The sequence below is a fragment of the Populus euphratica genome, unplaced genomic scaffold (assembly GCF_000495115.2).
Source record: "Populus euphratica unplaced genomic scaffold, PopEup_1.0 scaffold256.1, whole genome shotgun sequence".
NCBI lineage: Eukaryota > Viridiplantae > Streptophyta > Magnoliopsida > Malpighiales > Salicaceae > Populus > Populus euphratica.
Window position 1 is genome coordinate 226,552 of NW_011499987.1, and position 23,012 is coordinate 249,563.

Below are 23,012 nucleotides of genomic sequence, written 5' to 3' on the forward strand. Positions count from 1 at the left end.
AGAGAAATTGGCTATGACTTATGGAAGATACATTTAATGTTTGATTTTGATATACTTTCGTTTCGGGAAAGTATTGAACGAGTGGCATACAAAGTGTTAGAAAGTAATTATGATATATTATGATATGAACCTTGCCTAGACTAATGGCAGAAGTGGTGGTTCTCTTGGAGCAAACAAGGGATACATACACTCCTAATATATTTGATTTGTTCCAGCAAGAATATGAAACTTGTCTCAATATAATCATTAATCAGTACACTCCAAATGGGTCAGTCTGTGTATGAAGTGAGCATATATGGGCAAGAACAAGAGTATACAGTGAATTTCAGCTCTTCTGATATTATATGAAAAGGGAGTCCATGGGAGCTTTGTGCAGTCATGCACTGAAAGTTCTTGATTACAAGAGCATCAAGATGATCCCAAGCCAATACATCTTGAAGAGGTGGAGGAGAGAGTCAAGGGTTTAAATTTTGGACAACTTATGCTCACAGCTTTGAGACACTACTGCAAAGTAGCTGGCATAGCCGACGATAAACTCTCTGACCGGAAACTCTTTGACAATTGTTGATGGCTCCTAATACTAGAACATTCATGAAGATAAAAGCAGCTTGTTGAGAATTTTACTAGTTCTGTACACCATCCTGCTTAACTACTTTTAATATGAAGCCTGATTAACTCGAAAGATTACACAACTTTTGAGTTGCTATTGATTGAGTGATTGGTTATCGTTTTTAACTAAACTAAATGACAAGAACTGGTGGAGTTTGCTGTGTTGCACTTGCTATCCCCTCAACAGGCTAATTCTTGAATCTGTCTTTCACAATCTATCTGGATGTAATTATTTTAGTGTTGTATCCCCTAACGAATCTGAATTGAAGCTTTTAGGTTCAGCGTGGCCTACATTTATGCAATTAATAGTTAAGGTACACACTAGATTTACTCTATCTAATCTCTGCAATTAATAGTACTTTGCACACATTTATGAATTTGCTAGATTTGAAATGAAGTCTAATTTCCTTATCAAGCTCAACAACTCCACCGCATCATTCATGCTGAATATTTGGAGATGTATTCTCACGAGGACTTGCTTTGAGTCGTGAAGCTAGAGAACGTGGGTTATCACTTTTCTTTTGCATTGCATCTTTGGAACCACTATTCTTGAGTGAAGACCATTGAGGAAGTTGAGAGGTGCTCCGTATCTTGCTGGGAGTCATTTTTCTTCCAGGCTTAGGTGATATTTTTCTTCCAGCCTCAGGTGATTCAGAATGAGTCAGTGGAACCTGTGAGCCGAAAACGGAGAAGAAAAATCAGTCCGTTTGAGAAACATAACAAGCTATGGATATGAATTTAAGAATGGATTCTGAAAGTGTTACCTTTTCCATCTGATTGTTTGGTGCTACTCTCTGTTTGTAAAAATCAGGTAGCGGCCTGGCCTTGAAGCAAAGGCTTTGTCGCAGTCTTTTAAGTTCTGTTTCTGCCTTTTCCTGCTCAATATATAATGAAAGTCATGTAAGAAACTTAATTACCATAAATTTGAGTAATCGACTCAGTTTTTCTCATGGTAGTGTTTAAAATTACAGTAAATTTTTTAAAGTGTTTTTTTTTATTTAAAAAAATATTTTTTTATTTTTTAAAATTTATTTTTGATGCTATCACTTCAAAATGATTTAAAATTATAAAAAATATTAATTTAAAAAAATAATTAAAAATTTTCAAAAATATTTTTCACCTGTAAGCGTTATTTCTTCGAAATATAGCCTAGGTTCTCGGTAAGCTAAATGGGGTCTTTTACCTTGAGTGTTACTTGTAGCTGCACTTTTTGTGCCTGATAGGCATTGAATTTTTCTTCAAGCTTCTGAAAGCATAGAGGAGACAAGAATGAGTGAAGGCTTAACCACAACAAATATTATGGGCCAGAGAAGCACGATAATGTCTTCAACAAACAAAATATTCTTAGTTTTACTACTTGCCTCCTTTCTTCTTGCAGCTCTTTCTTCAGTCCTGAAGCTGAAGGGTATAGATGCACTTGGGGACTGTGATCTGTTTCTGCTGGAAGTCATAAACATTGAACAACTGACATGAAAAAACAATAATCAGATGTGCTTAAATTTCTTCTATGCAATTGATGCAACTTGGGTGACTGCAGAATATTTGAATTATCTACAGCATCATTAGTTAGCTAAGAGGGTTTTAATTTCGACACTGGTAAAATTACCTGCCGAAATTAAAACCCCTCTTAGCTAGCTGAAGATGCTGTAGATACATGAACTGCACACAGCGATTCTTTCCCAAGACTGGAAGTCTGAAATAAGTAGACTGAACTAGAGGAAGCTGTATTGATGCTGTATATGATATGGAAAGACATCAAGAAAGTAAATGGCTTTTTCTCATGTGTTCTATTCCTTGCATCATATGCAGGTACTTCAATATACTTCCCCATAGAAATAGGTTACCTGTAGCCAACATCATATGTAAAATTAACTATATATGTAATGTGTTTGTGTTGGTGTATCAAACTTATTACTCTTTTGGGAGGAAATGCCATTTTGAGCGAACTGTTTTGCTTCCTGACGTCGAGGGGTGAAGAGGTGTTTTTGCCCTGCAATTTGTACGAGCACAAGTATATATAACTGGTTAGATAATTAAAAACCACCAGTTTTCCTGTCATTCTAACGGAGTTTCACAAGGTACCTTCTTTTTTCTGACTGAGGGGTGGCTAAAGGATGCTTTGATTCCGCAATAGACACCTGAATTAAAAAACGAATCTCATTCTAGGATGCATGATTGGTTATTCCAAGTTGAGAGTCACTCGGGAAACGGAGTGTAATTCAGAAGTAGCGGGACAAAGAGATACGCACCATCATCATTGGAGTTCTTGAAGGAGTTGGGCAATCTTTAGATGACTTAGAATGAGAACCAGCTCTAGAATTATCAATCTTCCTGATAATTGATGAAGTGATTCTATTAAATTCTCTGGCAGGAGTGAAGTTCATCGACTTATGAGTTGATTTTGGAGTTGGTTTTCTTCTTTCCACTGAGTCTAATGCAGACTTCTTGCTGATTGGAGTAGCAGTGTTTTCTTTTTTCGCACGAACTGAAGGTGCAGGTTTAGCTGGAGTGGATGGCAGCTTAGATGCTATATTATAAATCGATGACTTAGAGGAAGAGACTGCTGGTTTCTTCTTGCTCATTGATGCAGCATCATCTTTACAAGACATGAAATCCTGCTAATGAGCAAAGGAATTCAGTTAATGACCAGAAATTTGAACATAAAAAATAGAGCTGTCTACACGATGTCATTACCTTTAATAGAGGTTTCTCCATTTGTTTTGATACACTAAGCTCCATTTCTTTAACCTCCTCCTTGTTATCGACATTCACAATCTGGTTTAAAGTCTCGATCTTAACACAATTCTCCACAAGAATCTCGTTTTCAGCCGATGGTTCAACTTCTTCCGCATTGCTGCTTTCAAATCTTTCCATATCAACATTAGAGGTACAAGTATTGTCATCGGCAACAAAACTTGCTTCAGAATTTACTTGTTGGACATGTGTCTCTTCCTGATCACCAGCTTCCTGGGAGTTTGTGGCCACTGTTAGTGAATCTTGGGTTGTCTTATCAGGAATTCCACCCTCATTTTCAGGCTCCTGCACATTGTTTGCTTCTGCATTTGCTTGCTCAAGCAAAGCTGCTGCCTTTCTTGCAGCCAGATTCCTATAATGTGCTTCAAAGAAAGCCTTTTTCTGCGCAACTGAGCCAGGTCTTGAGAATTTCTCAGCCTCTTCAACATATCGGTTATGAGAGAAGCTTGACCATTTCTCCCAAGATAAGGAATCTGACATGAACCTCCCAAACGAGATCGACTGTCCAAGCGCATGAATTGGGTTCCCCTGCTGCATAAAGTTCATTTTCATGAATTCTGGAAACCAAGTTTTTCTATAGCATAAAGATCATCAAGATTTATCCCATTAGAACACAGAAACAAACAATGATGAAGCTATACGACAAGAGAGTAAGTGAGTCTTTTTGAAGAAACCCCATGCAGAAAAACTGAACTGGAAGTCGAAAAGATAATACTTTTCAGTTTGATACAGTACTTAAATCAATACTGTGGTAACTGTTAACCAGATTTTCACTTGATTTCATTTCTTCCCTTGAGTTTTCAACTTGGGGCAAATAGAAAGGGGAATTACTACTAACTTCAAACGCTGAAACCTTAGTGGTGGTGGTGGTGGTGGTGGTAGCATAAGGAGACAGAAATCACTAACCCATCACTTATTTTCAATAACTAGTTAGCAGCCAATTATTGCAAAAAAAATAGCAAGTGCAGAATGCAGAATGCAGTTTGATGAACTGACCTCTTTGGCGTCATTAGAAATGCCTGCGGCGTAAGAGAATGGTTGCATGACACAAGTTGTGTCCCCCATGACTTGGGTAGCGTTGGTGAAACCTCAAAATGATCCAAACTTTTGATCTCCTTGGTTTTGTATCTATATGTACTACTTTACCAGTGTTTATGTAGTCCAGTCCAGTCCCCTCCTAAGTAAACCGTTTGAATTTGAATTTCAAATGGAAAAGGGCAACAATACTGGGTCCATGCATGCCGTGAAAAAGCAGGCACAGGCAGCATCCAAACGAGAAAAAAAGAAAAAAGCTCGGTGCACCCTTCTTTTATTATTGTCTCAAGTGGGGTCTCTTAAAACCATGTATGGAAATTAGAAACGGTAAGAATCTTTTATTTCCCAACAACACGGTATGGGGCCCACATTGAAGGCTTCAACGTCCAAAAATGTTGGCTAGTTTGAATTTGAGGTACACAACAAGTGGGCTCTATGCTCTCAAGGTTTGGTCTCTGTGGATGTTCAAGGAATTGAAGGAAAGGGGAAAAAAATCGAGCATCCATTGCATTCCTCTCGAGCAGCCCCGCCATGGGAAAGGAGGGTGTAAATTTTGTCATCGACGACTAAGATCAGTTTCTTCATCCAAAATATGATGGCCCCTGTCGTCCTTGCCTGTCAATTCTTCGTTACAATACAGTTGGGTTTTAGAAATGGTGCAAAAATGGCTTGAAAGAAGAACATTCTGTTTTGCTGCTCCAAGTTGAGCAATTGCTAGGAATTTTGGTCATTTATTTACGTTACGACGTATCTCTTAATAAAAAGACAACATCGTCATCTCTCACTTCATCAAAGACAATTATATAATCTGAATTAAACGTTAAGTATTACAGAAATTATTTCAATCATTTAAATGATTTTTTTATAAAAAAATTGCCCTTAGAGCTCTTATTGAATTTTCAAATTCAAATACTCTTTTACAACATTAATTAGCTTTAAGGATGATAATCATATTTGATTTATTAGGTATTTAACTTTATATCATCTTTTGATTAGATTAAAGTCAAAAACACTTGATTTGATTTCACTTAGATTTAGCGAAGTTTTCACTTAACTTGCACTCAACCTAGTATTTAGACTGTTATATATATATATATATAATCTTTAATTTTTAATTAAAATTTTACTTTATAAATAGCAATTTTTTTTCCTTATATCCTATAAGAATTGATCTAAATTTATAATTCTACCCTATAATTAAAATTGAACTTATAATTATGAATATATGATAATTAATGATTATTAACTAAGAAAACTTAGTATTATTGTCTCATAATATTATACACGGTATCTTTATATTAATTACGAAATAATATATGATGTAAGTTGGGTAGTTTATGTATTTGTTTTCAAAGTATATGATTTAATAAATAATATACACATTATATACATTATTTTAAAACATAAAAGAGATCTTTAATAATTCATATATGTAATTGTATTAATAACTAATAATTTTACTAATTAATAAAAAAATAATATTTGATGACGTTTGAGGTTTTTGGCACAACGACAAATATTATTTTTTAAAGTATTTTTTATATAAAAATATATTAAAATAAAATTTTAAAAAATAAAATTTATTTTCAATATTAGCATATTAAAATAATCTAAAAATAAAATTTTAAAAAAACATAATTATATATGCTTTCAAATAGCCCTTAATTTTCAAAAAAAAATCTTCAAATAATAATTATGTATAAGAAATTTAAAAAAATGACTATATTCATTATCATTTCTATGAGCAACCACTTAACATGTGCCCCCAAAAAAAAATAATTCCATTATAAAAATAAAAAATAAAAAGGAATAATAAGTATCACATGTCATTTTCTTGCATTTTCTCCTGCAACTTGCTAGAAGAAACAAAGATGGAGTTATGAGCGCTAAGACACATTGCTGACCTAATGGCATAAAAGAGGTGCAGCAGCACTGTTCCCTGGCAAGAACTTTTCAATTAGCTTTACAGTAGAAAAGAAACTGACAATTTTCACTGTTTGCATCTCTCTCTCTTTTTTAGATCTATTTTACCATTACTAATTTTACTTCTTATTTTTATTCTCCCATTAATGTATAAGCCAAATCCATAATTAATGGTACTTGATTTAGAGTTTAACTCAACAAAAAATGTATACACTGCACTTTAAAAGTATTTTTACAAACAATTAATTTTTTTAAAATTAATATATTTTTGATATCTTTAAATTATTTTGATATGTTAATTTTAAAAATAATTTTTAAAAAATAAAAAAATATTATTAAGTAAAAAATTACTTTAAAAAACAATCACAAACACACTTCTAAACACATTCATAATAGACTAAGTTTAACCTAGAAAAAAAATTATATCAGGCTAAATTTCAAGCCAATATTTTTTTTTTCTAAATTCCAACCTTTATTTTTTATGATTTTTAATTAATTCAAAATACAAATCATAATTAAAGTCTCTAAAAGTTCTTAATCACAAACATAATTTAAATATACTAATATAAACCAAACTTAAAGGTTTAAAATATTCAAATGACAACAATCACAAGCAATAAGAGAAAATGTACAAATTCCTTCATTTTCACTGTAACACACTTGCTTTTAAACAAGTTCAAATCTTTTCATTGGGTAAATTGAAAACCTTGCTCCTTTTTTCTTAGGTTCCATTTTTATAGTTGATAGGTCCATACTAAAAATTTGACAAAATTTCTTTTATTTTTAAGTATATCAAATATTGATATCACAACAAGCTATCAATATCATAATAAATACACATAATGAATCTTTTAAATATTATAAAAGAGAATTTAAATATTCCATGATTAAATCTCCAGAACTTAACAAAAGAAAGTGTTAAGGCTAACCTAATGCTCCACGTAAGGCTAAGATACATTTAAAATTTTTTGTAACATATAATATACATGAACTATAGAATTAAATCATGTGATTCACAATTTAAATTACTTTTTAATACCATTCATTCAATTCTAGCCAAATACTTATTATTATTAGTTCAATAATTACACTTATACCATGAGACTCTTTGAAGTAGTTAATTAATTCAGATATCTTATTTATCAGTTTTGTTGATGTCACTTATATCTCTTAGATAATTGATTAATACAAACTTAATTAGTTATCAAATAATTTGATGCCACTAGCACCATCCAATGTAATAATTAACAAATTTTCTAGTTATTAGATAAAATGATGTCACATGTATCATTTAATATATTAGTCAAACAAATTTTTTAGTCATCAAATAAATTAATATCACTAATACTATTTAAGATACTAGTCACAAAGTCTTTCCATGAATCCAATTATTATATATATATATATATATATATATATATATGAAGAACATATTTAAAGAAGACTATAATTGTTATATCATTAAGAATTCTATTTTTTTTTAGATTAACGTAGGTGTCCGGGTTAGCTTGCGCGTGCCACGATTAATCTCATGGGCTCTAAAGTTAACAATCATATAAGTCTCTAGTAGTCATCATATATGAACAATTAAGGACTCAAATCTGAAATCATAGAAAAAACAAACTCCTTAGTCTTAAGTTTTTATTACTTAGCCACCATTTAGATGGTTTTAAGAATTCTATACTTAATAATAGATAGTAATGCAAAGCCCGTACTTGGTGTCTGTGTTCAAGTAATAATTCTCTGGATCTTATGACCATATTTTTGTATCAATAAGCATCCATCATCAACATTTATTTTAATCATAATTTGAAATTAATACTCTTTGAATATAAGTTTCAACCAAGTAAGTTTTCTACCTTTTTTTTTTTGAAGATTTGACATTTTCTATATGTTCTTGATATCAAACATAATTTATCATCTAAAATTTTATGTCTATATGGGTGAGCTGTTGAAGTGCCGTGTTAGTATCATTTATTATGTTCTCTGACCGTGTCCACAAGACTCTGTAATATTTCTTGACGAATTTCTATGATGACATGAAATATATTTTATACCTATCGTCACTCTTAATACTGATTGGTGACGAATGGTTACCAAGCATGTTGCCAAAACACACAGGAAAAGTACATGTAGAGGGAGGTCCTGAAGACATTTGGTAGCCATAATGGCTACCGTTTAATTAGCGAAGAACACCAATTTCTTCCCCGATACTCGCTGTTGGAGCATTCTCCCACCAAAGCTATGGTCATGTGCCTGATAAATAAGTAAAATCTACAGCACCTTGTTAGAATGTTATCTGCCAGCACCAGCTGCTTGTAGTAAACTATGACAGTCAATAATGTTAATTTATGTCATGACTACTCATAATCATCGGGACTCAACTGCCACTGTTTAGATAATGAAAGATTCGCAAAGAAAAATATCCAAAAAAGGGGAGATTATTATTGATCACCGGCTAACTCCTGGAGCAGCTTTGGTGAGACAGACTTACAGTAGCAAAAACACAGAGAGCAGCCAAAAAGGGTTTATAGCCCTCGACTGTTTCTTCTATTACGTTGTTGAAAAAAGTTAGTTACAAGGTCCAAGTTGCAGCTTGCAACATCAATGGAATGGTGGCCACAACTTTTCTGTGATAGGATCATTTTTTTTTGTTGACATAATAATCTACACTGTTCTGTAATATCAGTTTTTCTGTTGGCATGGTAAGTTCACGAAATTTCCCTTGAGAAATGCTCTAGCATGACAATCTCAATAAATCATCACACCCCCGCCGCAAAAGTTAAGGTTACAAAGATGCTTCGATATTGCGGAGAACCAGATCACAGCCATTCACATCCATGAATCCCGAGTAAGACTATCTTCTTCTGCTTCTATAAGTTTTACTCTTACTTCCCTTGCTTTTATGGCCTGAAAACATCACGAACATGACAGCCAAGAAACCCAAACCTGAAATCATCCATAGAGCAACAACCCAGAACCTCAAAGAACCAAATAGCCCGTCTTTTGGAACAGGCGGTGATGTTTCCTCAGAGTTTTTTGTGGGCACAGGGTTGCTTCTTACAGCATTACTTCCATCAAACCTGCCAAATTTCCTTGAACTTGAATCTTCTTTTCCTGTATCATGTTTTGAGGTGGACAAGGAGTGGGGATCAGGGCAATTTCTCTTCTTATGATGAAGTTCTAGCGCATCATTCAATGTCTTTCCACATTCTATGCTAAGTAGGTCTCTTTGTAAGATGTCCTCATTAGACCGATCGAGTGTTGAAGGATCAGGTGGATCTGGAAACTTAGCCCAGCATTTGTTGACCACATCAGTATCTCTCCAGTTTGCCTTATCAAAACTCCAATTCCCAACTTTAAAATCCAAGCCATAGTGGAAAACTCTATACTTAACACCAGGCTCAGGGACATAACCTGGATATATTAAAATCTCGCTGTTTATGAGGTGCCGCAGTTTCAGCTGCAATTACAAAGAATAAATGAGTAGAAGGCAACAGAATCCATCAGTCCAAGAAGAGCTGGAACAAAACAGAAGTATGGGAAACAGGAAAACATAATTCGTTTGAAGTTCGCATACTTTGAAACCAATGAAAAATAAGTAATGGACACTAAGCGTGTTTCCTTTTTTACTTTTGGAGAATTTCAAGGCATGCATCCTTGTCAGGATATCAAAGCCACTTCTCAGAAACTAAATAAACAAGTTTCTCCATGGTGTCTTTTCTGTATAGCATTCGAGGCCATAAAATAGGAAAACAGAAGGGATTCAAAGGACTTGAAATACCTCTGCTGCCCCAAATGAGTAACCATACATCTCACTTATCCAGCCTGATGCATAAATATCCCCAGTGATATTTGTAGCGTAATGAGCTTTGTCAGCCCGCACCTCCTCGGTTTTATGCAACCATAGCAATGCAAATTTTCTGAGATCATCTATATGCATGACGATCACACCCCCAACCTTGTCACAAGCATCTGGATGGCGTGTATGGAGTTTAGCAAGCTCATTGTCACAACCAATTAGGTAGCTAACATGAAGAAATTATAAGGTTTGTTAGCCATAAATATCAAGCCCATGCAACAGCAAGAACATTTGAGCACAAGAACAAAGAGAAGGGGGAGAGATGCAGCAACAGTCAAGATCACACATGACTTCTGTCTACACTTAAACTGCCAGGGACACAAATCATTGACTTACTCATAGGGAGTTGAAACCGGACGGCCACGTGCAGCTTTGAACTCCCATGGTGTAATTGGACCTCTCAAAATCATGTCAGCATCAAGAATAACTATAAACTCAGCATCAATATCTGCATGATTTAGCCAATGAAGGACTGCAGCTGGTTTATTAATTGCTGGATACCTGACATGGACAAAGGCAGTGTTTATAATTGGCTGTGTACTTCGCAATATGTTCTTCCCAATATTACAAATATGCCCATGTGAAAGTGGGGTATAACGGTACAATCTCAGGGAGATGAGCACAAGGAAACTGATTAAATACTTGAGAGAAGCACCTACATGCTTGATTGCTGAAAAGTAGGACAAGTCTAGATTGTAAATGCTTCAGCAGGTCCAGCCACTTGAGGAGGTGAATGAGCATTTATCAGTTTTATTAATGCAAACTTTCAATTGTTAACTTTAGAGGCAACTAGTCTATCTTTTCAGGTAAAGCAATCTCCTAGGAGAGGGTAAGATCTTCAAATTTCTTACAAAGCAGAATTTGACATTAGCAGCAATTATATAAATGGCATGAACATGATGGGTTAGTTATAATATGACTTAACACTGAAATGTACAAGTGCTGGAAACAGCCTAAAGTAGCACAGAATGCTAACAATCAGAGGCAAGAGATAAGAATAATACCAATCGCCTGTTAGGGGATGCCGGCTCATGGAAGGAACATAATGGGTGGGAGCGAGATCATGGCCTGCATATTGTTTTAAGTCTTCATCCGTGCAGCTGAGAAGCCGTGTTATATTTCCAGGCTGGCCACTCAGGTGGAAACTGTGGACAAGGCCTACAGTCTGCCAATCAAAGTAAGGAGTGCATTCTGTGGAAAATATGGTGTGCATTTTTGGATGTGGTTTCTCAGGTTCATCAACGGCCTGCTCCTGGTTTCCACCTTGGTTTGCAGCCTCCTTGGTTTCTATACTACCAGGAGCAAGAAATTTTGGCCGAGTTAGATCAGCAAAAGTTTTGCTCTTCAGAAAACTCAAGTATCTTGACCATTTAGGCTTAGAACATCCATTTGCAGCATGCTGTAACAAAAGTCCCTCATTCAAAGTGTTTATACACTCTAAATTTAAAAACAGGGCTCGCTTTTTATTAGGATCAGATGCCATCAGCCGCACCTGCAAAAGAAGAGATAGGCATTATTTCATCTGCAATGTACCCATCATATAGCACAGTGTTTCAACATATTATGAAGGAAAACCTTAATACTTCAGCTGATGATAATATAATGTGCTATGTAGTAAAACATTCAGGTGGTGATAATGTAATGTATATAATCAAAAACACAATCAGACTTTTACTTTAGGGAAACATCATGTTAGGGCTTATCCAAAAAACAACCATAACAAGCTGCTTATTATAGTTCCCTAAACTGAAAAGCCCTACAAAATATGTGATTTGGGAAGAACTGGGCAGGTTACTTCTGAAAACACATGGTTTTGTTCATTAAAACACATAATAAAATTATTTAGTTCTTCATTCACAAACCTCTCTAGGATAAGGAGGCTCGGGAAAGAGCCGACCACAATCATAGACAATATCATCTTCATGGTGATCCAATTTAGAAAAAGACCAATTCCCCACACTAAATGGCAAGCCATAGTGTATAAGAATAGGTTCAACACCCTTTCGTGGAATATAGCCTGGATAGATCATCAGGTCCTCACTGATCTTGTGCTGAAGTCCAACCTGGAAATATAAATATAACAAACAGAGCATATGATTGAATGTTTCAAGCACAACAGAAGCAACAGAAAACATTTCTTTTATCTTGTTACAAAGCCATTCTAACAAAGCAACTTACTTCAGCTGCACCAAATGAGTAGCCATACATCTCACTTATCCATCCTGCCCCATAGATGTCACCAGTAATATTGGTTCCCCAGTGAGTTCTATCTTCACGCACTTCTTCTGTCTTTGAAAGCCACAAGGGTGCTAATGCTCGAAGATCATCTATGTGCATGGCTAAAAGCCCACCAACCTTGTCACAGAGTTCAGGGTGCTTTGTGTGCAATTTAGCTAGAATATTGTCACATCCAACCAAGTATCTGAAAAGAAATGCATCATATAACAACAATCACTAATATCAAGACAGACATGGAGATAAATACATGATCCATAACATTCAGAACACAGGGTTCAACTTCAGATCATCATCTAAAATTCAGATGAAAAATCACTTGAATTCCAAATTGTTCACGTTCCTCTGAAAAGAGTGCCTTTTACAAGCCATGACAAGTGCAAGCAGAGCAGTAAAAAAATTTCTACAAGAGCATTCATTATCTGTAGGCAATCGCAACTTCAATATGCCATGATATGAAGAGAGAGGATACGTATTTCCAGCCAAATAAATTTAATTGACAAATAAAAGCTAGTACCCATAATATGCAGCCACAGGCCTGCCTTTCTCTGCACCAAGTTCCCAAGGGATAATTGGACCTCTAATGATCATGTCTGCATCTAGAATGACAACCCAATCAACGTTATCTGCATCTTTACTGTGTTTAAGCCAGTGGACTATTCCAGCGGGTTTGTTTATTGCAGGGTACCTGCAGAAACATAAAAAACATATTACTTTATGTTTCCTTTTATTCAGTATGAGGAGACTCCAAAAGAGCTTCAGATTTTTCCTGAATAAGAAAAAACTAAAAGAAAGTAAAATTGTAGAGCAAAAGGAGAAAAATAGTCAAGATATAACAAAATATATATGTTTTCATACATAATCTTAAAGTTCTATTCTTTGTGTATGATAATATCAAAATGCTACTGAGAATGATAAAATTTGGAGCAGAATATGAGTAGGATTGATAATAACACGTGTCAAAAATTAAGGAGAAGCTTAACTAAACATGATAAATGAAAATCAACAGAAAGAAACTTGGAAAAGAGAACAGCGATTTGGTGCCACCCATTTTCAAGTGAGCATTCATCTTAAGCCCGCTCATTATATGGTTAGCATAATGCTTGATTCAGAAAACTACAGACCATGTAGTTTTTTGGGCAATGGAACGGTGCATGACGAAAAATACATGCCTTGTTTTAATATTAGGTAAAATCAAACTTAATATGAAAAATAGTTTTCAGACAATCCATAAAAAAAGAGAAGCAATTAACAGTCGCAATCCTCATCACTACTCATGTTGTGCAGTCTTATTCGAGGATCTGTAACAGCCTGTTATGCTGTCAGAAATTGGCAAATCATTGCAAGACAAGATCCTTTCTAGCCCCTTCACTTTTTCCCTGGAACATACTGATTTCCAATTTGTACTTTTTCCTTTTTATAATTTTCTGTACAATTTTGATTATCTCAGGCAAGGCAAGTAAGAGTAGAAGAGGATATTGCTACATTGTTCAAATCAGCATTTGATAACATTAGGACAATAACATGCTGGTCCAACTCCTACTGCCAACTACTAACAATAAGCAAGCTCCAGATTTTATGCAAGCAAAAGTAAGCATTCAAATGCTAAAGAAAAGAAACAAACAAACTGATCACAGTTTAAGTAACCACAAAGAAAGACAGAGAGAAATCCACAAGATCCAAACATTCTTTGAATCAACACAAGACATGAAGGAAAAAAATAAAAACTCACCAATCACCAGTTTTGGGGTGTCTACTCATAGAAGGAACTTCAAGAGTTGGTGCCAAATGCATCCCTCTATAATTCTTTTTCTCCTCATCCGTACAACTTAATAATCTGGTTATAGGTCCCGGTTGCTGGGCCTTCTTGAAACTATGCATAAGCCCCACAGTTTGCCAATCAAAGTAATTCTGGCACTCCACGGAGAACAAAGTATGGATCCTATACGGAGGCTCTTGCTCCAAACCCGACCCGCCATCAATCCAAAACAAAAAACCCACCAGCATCAATACCGTGAGTGTAGCCATGGGAGCTCTAATTCAAGCCTCGATTTCAAATGGGTTTTTCTCACAAATCTAAATTTCATTGATTATGTACCGAATTTGACAATTCAGAATTTTTTTAAAAAAAAAAAAAATCTTCTCTTTCTCCCTCATGTCTCAATGCAGGAGGAGTGGGTGGTGATGACCAGTGAATGGTGGCTAGCAGGAGTAATTAATTAGTAATGATAACGAAATGTATTAAATTATTAATTAATAATTAGTCAAAGTCCAAGCTTGATCGATTATTTGCATTAAATAATACTAATGCTCATGAAATCTTCTACACACGACCTCATTTTTATAGCAAGCCCCTTCTAGCTAGGGATCTCAGTAAATTTAAGAAAAAGGATATATGAAATAAAAAATAAATATAACTATATTAAGTAATATCAAATATCAAATAAAAATTAAATCCATTTTTTTACACGTAAAATTAATATTATAATTATAGTTAAATACAAATTCTCTAATTTAATACATGCAATTGATTTATTTTTATTTTATAATAAACAACATTGTATTTAGTTTTGATTGATTTCCAACATATTTTATAATACAAACTCTCTTTCAGTATTTTCAGTCCACCATAGTTATCAAGTTCCAGTGCTCCCATCTTTGAGAGATTCAAGCAGCAAGCAATATAACTTCCTTTTTAGTGTTTTTCAAATTAGGCAGCCTAGAGATTTTCTCATTGTTTTATGGTCTTTGGAAATATGTTTCTTTTTTAGTTAGACAGAGTCTCATGTGCTCATTCTTAGAATCACAAAGCTGGGAAAATGCTAATCATTTGCTCTTAGCATTTCGATTTTCATTTGGACTCTCTCATGGTTTTTAAGGGTTCTTAATTTCTTTCATTTCCCATTAAACGGGATAAGTTTGATTTACATGCAAAGAGAATCTAATGAGAAACAACTTTTATCTTGTTTTTATTTTTGTTATGAGAAAAAGCTATATGATTTTAAGAAGATTTTAATATTAATTTTTTATAATTATATGAACAGAGAAGAGGACATGGAAATAGGGGTGAACATTCATCGTAGTTTTGAAACCCAGCCCGGCCCGGTGGGTCGATCCGGGGCTAAAACCGGGCCGGGTTAATGAAAAAATAGGATAAGCCATAACCCGGTGTGACCCAGCCGACCGGCGGGTTGACCCGGAAACCCGAACGATCCGGTAAAAAACCCGGTTGCAACTCGTTGACTTTTATTTTATTTTTTTTACTAAAACGACACCGTTTTGAATTTTTTTAAAAAAAAAAATTGACCCGGCCGACCCGATCAAAACCCGGAACCCGGGCCTTGGACGGGTTTAAAAACTATGACATTGATATGTACAGTGTGTCTGGTATTGCGATAGTTGTTATAGTTATGATTTAAAAAAAAATATAAAAAAATACTTTTAATTGAGATTGGTTTGAAAAAATAGATATTTGGTTAAAACTGTGGTTGAAATTAAAATTAAACAAAAAGTAATTTAATGTGTTTAATTAAGAATGCTTTTGAAATTAAAATTATAAAATAATTTTAAAACACATATATATATATATATATATATATATATATATTAATATTGATGGCTTTTAATTTAAATGTTGTAGATTTAACTATTGCTATTACTTCATGAAATAAATAATATTTTATATAAAATATTTTTTATTATTCCATTAAACTATCTACAATTCCATTTCGTACAAAATTCATTCAACAAGAACTACACTTTCTATAATTTTTTAAGCGTGCAATAAAATTAGATAAAATATTATTAGGAATAAAATTAATTTGATATTATATTGCGAGTGAATTTAATTCACTCTACACTAGTTTTTCGAGAAAAACAAATATTGTTTACGTGATAATGTGAGTAAATTTACTCTAAACTAGTTTTTTAAAAAAAAATATGTGTACAAAAGATAAACACATTGAAAAAAAATTGTTTACGTGAATAGTACAAGTGAATTATACTATGCACATAAATGCTAAATTTCAAGAAGCAGCCAGGAGCTGCTTCGCCAATGCAAAACAAGAATTTGCATGGGTCCCACCAAAATTAAATTGTATTTTTGACATAACCAAACATAATATTTACTGTGGTTGCTTCAAATGTAGAAGCAATCACGCAAACAAACGGCCTCGTAGAGACTATTAAGGGCTTTTGCAATTGTGATGGAATATGTATTACATGAAATTTTTGAAATTTTTTATATAAAATTATATTTTATATTTTTAGATTATTTTAATATACTAGTGATAAAGATAATTTTAAAAAATAAAAATAAATATTTTGATATATTTCTAAAAAAGTACTTTAAAAAACAATAAGTATTGTACTACTAAACACCTTTAAAATATAAAAGTATTTTAAAAAACAATAGTTATTGTACTACTAAACACCTTTAAAATATAATTAAGTTTAAAAACACTGCATTTTGGCAAATAAAGGTTTTGAAAGTATCTTAGTTTAGGGGGGGAGAAAACTCTAGCTACAAAGCTAACTTTATTTGAAACAAGAGGGCGTAAACCATTTAAGATATGGTTATGTATTTGGTGTGGCTATACATGTGTTTTATTTATATTACAGTAAAATTTATAAATGAAGTAGTTAATAAATAAAATAAAATAGTTAAGGGTGACTTACCATTATTCTTTCTATAGTATTGAATTTTGTTTATATTCCTAGGACAATGAATTTATTTGTTTTGCTAGATACTAAAATGGTGTGAAAACAACTAAGAATTCTTAAAAGGAAATGAAAAGGAGATGTAACTCTATTACCTTCATAAATAGTAAGTTTTTGGCACAAGTAAAAAGAGTTGATTTATATTATTTTGATTTTATTTTAATTTTTTTTATTATTTTAAGAATAATGATTTAAGAATACCATGTCGGTGTCTTCTCTTACCTATTTAATTTTAGTTTTTATTTTTTAAATAACTTTGAATTAACTTGATTTAACTCATTTAAAAATTTGTTTGATATTTAAATTGAAAAACAGAAGAGGATATTATTGACTTTTAAAAAAAATTAAAAAAAATTGAGTTGGGTTAACCTGGATTAAATAATAAATTTAATAACTTTGATTTAAATTCTAATTGAAAAGAGATTTAATTTCAAAAAGTTAGTTTGAATAATTTTATTATGTTAAAAAACAATTATTTAAGAAATAAAAGATTTGTAATATTTATAGTAGGATCAAATTGGAAAACTCTCTTGAAATCACTATATTTTAACCAAGCTACACTACTTTATATATATATATTACAAAAATATAAAACACGTTGCTTTTTTTATGTAGTTTTCATTGTGGATATAAAGACATTACATTGTAGTTGTAGATTGTAGCAGTGTAATATAGATTTCGTTCTTTTCAAAGGATTTTAGGTACCCTAGTTATAGGGTAATTGAGTTATTTTCAAGATATCAATTAGTTATTAAAAGATTGTCAAGGATTACTATTATCTTTTTTTATAAAAAAAAAAATCAAACTTAATATAAAAAATAGTTTTCAAAAAATCAAGAAAAAAAAAATAGTGGCAATCCTCATCACTACTTATGCAATGTAATTACTTACTTGCTCCCAAGCTAAAAAAAAAATGAACAGCTAGCAAAGGGTGTTCATGTCTTTGTGGTTTTTTTAAGATTATTAAATGACTTTTTTACCTTCACAATTGAAAAATAAAAGAAAGGAAAAAAAATCTAGGGGTGATTTTGTCTTTTTATATGGATTTTTTGGTTAAATTTTAAGATAATGAGGAGTGTTTTGGACATTTTGCTTTGATTAAATGATTTTTTAATCAAAAATAAATGAATTTGTTTGTTTTGCTAGGTACTAAAATGCTATGAAAACAAATGAGAAATCTTAAAAGGAAATGAAAAGAAGATGTAACTCTAGGTCCTTCACAAATAGTAAGTTTCTGGCATAAGAAAAAATGGTTGATCTGTATTATTTTAATCTGGTTTAGATTTTTTTATTATTTTTTTAAGAATAATGATTTAAAAATATCATGTCAATGTCTTCTCTTACATACTTGACTTTAGTTTTTTTTTTAAAAAAAAAAACTTTGAATTAACTTGATTTAATCCATTTAAAAATTTGTTTGATATTTAAATTATAAAACAGAAGAGGATATCATTAACTTAAAAAAAATTAAATAAATTAAGTTGGGCTAACATGGGTTAAATAATAAGTTTAATAATTTTTATTTAAATTCTAATTGAAAAGAGATTTAATTTCAAAATGATAGTTTGAATAATGTTGTTTTACTGTAAAAAAACAATTATTTAAGAAATAAAAGATTTGTAATATTTATAGTAGGATCAAATTGGAAAACTCTCTTGAAATCACTATATTTTAACCAAGCTACACCACTTTATATATATTAACAAAAATATAAAACGCATTGATATTTTCATGTAGTTTTCATTGTGGACCTAAAGACATTGCATTATGGATTATAACAGTCTAATGTCGGTTTTGTCATTTCAAAAGGATTTTGGGTGTCCTTTTTATAGAGATAATTAAGTCATTTTCAAGATATCAATTAATCATAAAAGGATTGCTAGGGATTACTATCATTTTACAAATAAAAAAATAGTATGAACAACTAACAAATGGTGTTTATATCTTTGTATTTTTTTAAGATTATTAAATGATTTTTCTACCTTTATAATAGGATAAAAGAAAGGAAATAATTAATGGGTGAATTCATTTTTGGTTAAACATTGGGAATAACGAGGGGTGTTTTAGACATCTTACTCTAATTAAATGATTTTTAATCAAAAGCAAATAGTATATAGAGTTCAAATGTAGGCAAGTGGGGTAAATCCGCATTGTTTGGGTGGCACGTGTCAAATATCTTATTCTGCCGTGTCATCAGAAGCAACACCTTGCTCTCTTTCTCTCAGTGCCATGCGTGGTGGTGCTTGGTGGTCGATTTGTCGTCAATGGTCTTTTCTATGTTTTTCTTCCTAACTTTCTCTCTCTCCCAACAAAAGTATGGCCCAATCCTCTTTTCTGTTCATTCCTTAATTTAAGTCCTTAGAGTTTTGATTGTTTATTTTAGTCCCTGGCTCTTTTAAGAAAGTTTTTTATGTTTTCAATTTTGTCTTTTACTTACAATTTATCTTGTGTTATTGTTTGTGATTTGGTCTTTTTTTTTATTTCTAATTTCTTTCCTTGACTCCTTTATTAAAGTTTTGTTTTTTTCAATTTCATTCTTCAATCAAAGTTTATGTTATTTAAATTTTTTTCAATTTAATTTTTATTCTCTTGATTTCTTTTTCATTTTGTTATAGTTTTTCTTTTGAATGTATCGATCTAATGTTAGTTTTTTTATGATCTTTGATTTATTTTTTATTTTGATTATCATTCTTATTCTTTTAATTATAATGGTTTGTGTTATAGATTTTTTTATGAAGTTAATGTGATTCATTTATAATTTTTTTTATATTTTATATAGATTGAACTTATTTTTAAAAATAAAAAATATTTATTTTTTACAATATTTTTAATATGTGCAACATTGCATAAAATTTATTTTTTCCTTTAATTTCTTTCAATAAATTTTATAAATTTTATGTGTGTGTTGATTTTTGTTACATGTTAATTTTCATAAATAAATTCATTACTCACTAGGATAAATGACATGTATTGTGATATTAAATATCTTAGTCTACATCTATTTCTTAGTTTTTCCAGTTTCTCTTGTTAGAATAACTCTTATTCAATTTAATTTTAAATCTAAGTTAAGTAAGAAGTTGGAAAATAAGTTTTTTTCGCTATAAATTTCATTTTTAGACTTTTTTTTTTAATCTTTTAGTTGGGTTGTTTTTAGACCAACAAGTTAGCTGGATCATGATAAAACAACTCATATATAATTTAATTTTAAATTCAAATTAGCTAAGCAATCGGGTCGAAAGATCTTAAAGTTAAAGCCAAATTTAATAAAAATATTAAATAATTATTTCCAATCTAAATATTTTTTTTGTCATGTTCAAAAATCTTTTTATCCTATCCATGGTATATAGGGAGTCCTACGAACTTTTTTTTTATTGGATTAAAAAAAATTAAGATGGCAAAAAGTTTTGATGGTCTTAGAAATAAAGTTGAAAGTACCTGCCTCATTTTAAAAAAGTTTGTAAATTCTTTAGTTTGGGAAAAAGCTCGAATTTAGATTTTAAACATTTTAAGAACTTTTTTATTGTTCCTTGGAAATAATTATTAAATATGCTAGAAGTTGTACTTCTTCCTCTCATATAGATATCAATTTAAAAATTATACATGAGTGATATAATTATTACCTCATGGACACAGAAGTAGTGAGATAAATAAAAATATGAAAAAGAAAATTACAATAAGTCTACTAATTTGAATATTTTTATCTAATTCCTTAACTCTCTTTCTCCTTGTATCTTTTTTTTTCTCTCTCCTATGTAGTAATATGAAATTTTCATTTCCCTTTTACAATGTTTAATCCCATTGCACAATATCATGGATCGATCAAACTAGCCTTATTTTATATATTTTTAATTAATTATAACTAAAATTTATTAGTATTTTATTATAATGTGAAATATTATTTATTTACTATGAATTGCACTATTCTATACTATAGAATGAATATTATAAATTATAAATGTTTTCATTGTGACTACTGTTAATGGGGGTAAATTATAAGTGTTTTCATTGTGACTACTGTTAATGGGGGCATATAAAAAAACTGCAGCCTACAGAACCCAAGCATCAACTTAAAGGAGCGTTGGACACACCCTTGTGCACACATGGTGCTTGAATTGTGGTGGATTGGGGACGAGTGACATTTGGGTCATGGCTCGGACTTAAGAAAAATAGGTTGGGCGTTAAAACCCTTGATCAATGGCTCTAGCGTAACGATCCAATTCTATTGGGTTCTTCATCAATACTCAATGTTCATGGGTTGTAGAATTCTAAATATTATTATTTTTTTAAAATGTTATATTTTTATTATAATTAATATTATTAATAAAATAATTAATAAATTTAAAAGAAAATATTTTTATTTTTATTCTAGATTTTTATGGCATTATTTATAAAAATAAAGAGTGAGCCCAATGCATATTATTTTTAAAAATATTCAACAATTCTAAATATTAATATAAAAAATATTATAATTTGCGTTGTCAATATTATTATTTTTCTTAAAATATAAAGTATTCATCTAAAAGATATTATTATTTTCGTTCTAATATTATTATTTTTATAATAATTTAAATTTTTAATATAAAAAATATTATTATTTGTGTTCTAAATATTCTTGGAATTAAAAATAATATTATTTGTGTTATGAATATTATTATTTTTACTATAATCAAAGTATTAATATTAAAAATATTAGTTTTTTGTGTTATAAATATTTTTATTTTTATAATAATCAATATTATTAATAAAATAATTACTAAATTAGAAAAAAAATTATCGTTAATATTGAAAAACAACCAAAAATTTGATTTGAAAGAAAAAATTAAAAATTACTATTAGTATTATCATCATCATCATCATTAATAAATTTTTAAAAATTATTATTATTATTATCAAAGAAAAATGACATGGAGACACGTGGTATTTGGGCTCCTGCCTAGGGGCTGGGCACACCTCTGCTCATATGTAACACTTTTGTTATGCCTCTGTACTGGGTGCATCCCAGCACACACATGACACTTGGATTCATACCTCTAAGCTAGGCACACCCTTGTGTATATGTGGTGTTTATGCTGTCTATCTAGGGGTTAGGCATACCCTAGTACATACGTGATGCTTAAACACGTCAAAAGTCAACTCTCTCTTAAACCCCGCATGTTGTAGAACCTAAAATAGCTTTAAATTATTAGCTATACAAGGCCCAAAATAGATTTGAGTCCTGCATTTAGAGGACTCAAATAGCTTTGGATTCTGCTATTGTCAGGATCCAACTTTTAAAAAAAATATAAGATAGCTCGTGATATAATATAGGCCACCTAACTAGTTATAACTAAATTTAGAGCATCATGTATAAAAATGCTTTTAAACCTAATTATAATAAATAAAAATGAAATTTAAAATTTCAAAGAATTAATATTAAAAACTTAAATTTTAGCATATTTATTGAGAATATGAAAATTAATTTTCTTACATAAGTAAACTTTACATTTTTTTGTAAAATTAATTTTCTATTTTGTATACATTCTTAAATTATACATTATTTTCCATCTAACTATTTATTTTTTAAAAATTCACATGCAGCAATTTTTTAACATCAAACACAAGCTTTAAGATGCTAACAATGAAATTTAAGTTATTCACTTATAGATTTTGAAATTGTTTTACTTTAAAATAACAAAATACGTTTAATTAAGTTGTTACCATCTTCCTATACTCTCTAAAAACACCCCAAAACCTAGTCTATTATGAAGCAATCCAAAAACCGACAACACATTTTTATTTATTTTTTACTTATCGTTTTAGATTTTTTTTATTCAGTGTCCATGTATCTAAATCTTGTGGTTGCGTGTTGACTATTAAGGGGTATGTGAGATAATAA

The 23,012-nt window shown here is 31.2% G+C and overlaps 2 protein-coding genes across 4 annotated transcripts; both read right to left on the reverse strand.

The window, feature by feature from the left end:
* Window positions 1-854: 854 nt before the first annotated feature.
* LOC105140176 (uncharacterized) lies at window positions 855-4,557 on the reverse strand. Of its 3 annotated transcripts, none has more exons than XM_011046902.1 (9): window positions 4,360-4,557; window positions 3,304-3,891; window positions 2,859-3,224; window positions 2,692-2,747; window positions 2,525-2,599; window positions 1,971-2,046; window positions 1,793-1,855; window positions 1,374-1,484; window positions 855-1,280 (listed from the first exon to the last, which is right to left on the reverse strand). In XM_011046902.1, exons 1-9 carry the CDS (start codon window positions 4,426-4,428, stop codon window positions 1,044-1,046), a joined length of 1,641 nt encoding a protein of 546 aa, XP_011045204.1. In that variant the 5' UTR covers window positions 4,429-4,557; the 3' UTR covers window positions 855-1,043. The 3 variants fall into 3 exon arrangements, with proteins under 3 accessions (XP_011045204.1, XP_011045203.1, XP_011045202.1); XM_011046901.1 differs by having other exon boundaries at window positions 1,971-2,049; XM_011046900.1 differs by having other exon boundaries at window positions 1,971-2,073; window positions 4,360-4,553.
* A 4,173-nt stretch (window positions 4,558-8,730) lies between these two features.
* On the reverse strand, window positions 8,731-14,697 carry LOC105140178 (peptidyl serine alpha-galactosyltransferase). Its single transcript, XM_011046903.1, has 8 exons — window positions 14,151-14,697; window positions 12,936-13,106; window positions 12,362-12,605; window positions 12,046-12,246; window positions 11,188-11,675; window positions 10,520-10,684; window positions 10,106-10,349; window positions 8,731-9,784 (listed from the first exon to the last, which is right to left on the reverse strand). The coding sequence occupies exons 1-8, from the start codon at window positions 14,444-14,446 to the stop codon at window positions 9,179-9,181; spliced, it is 2,415 nt and encodes an 804-aa protein (XP_011045205.1). The 5' UTR covers window positions 14,447-14,697; the 3' UTR covers window positions 8,731-9,178.
* Between the last annotated feature and the right edge of the window lie 8,315 nt (window positions 14,698-23,012).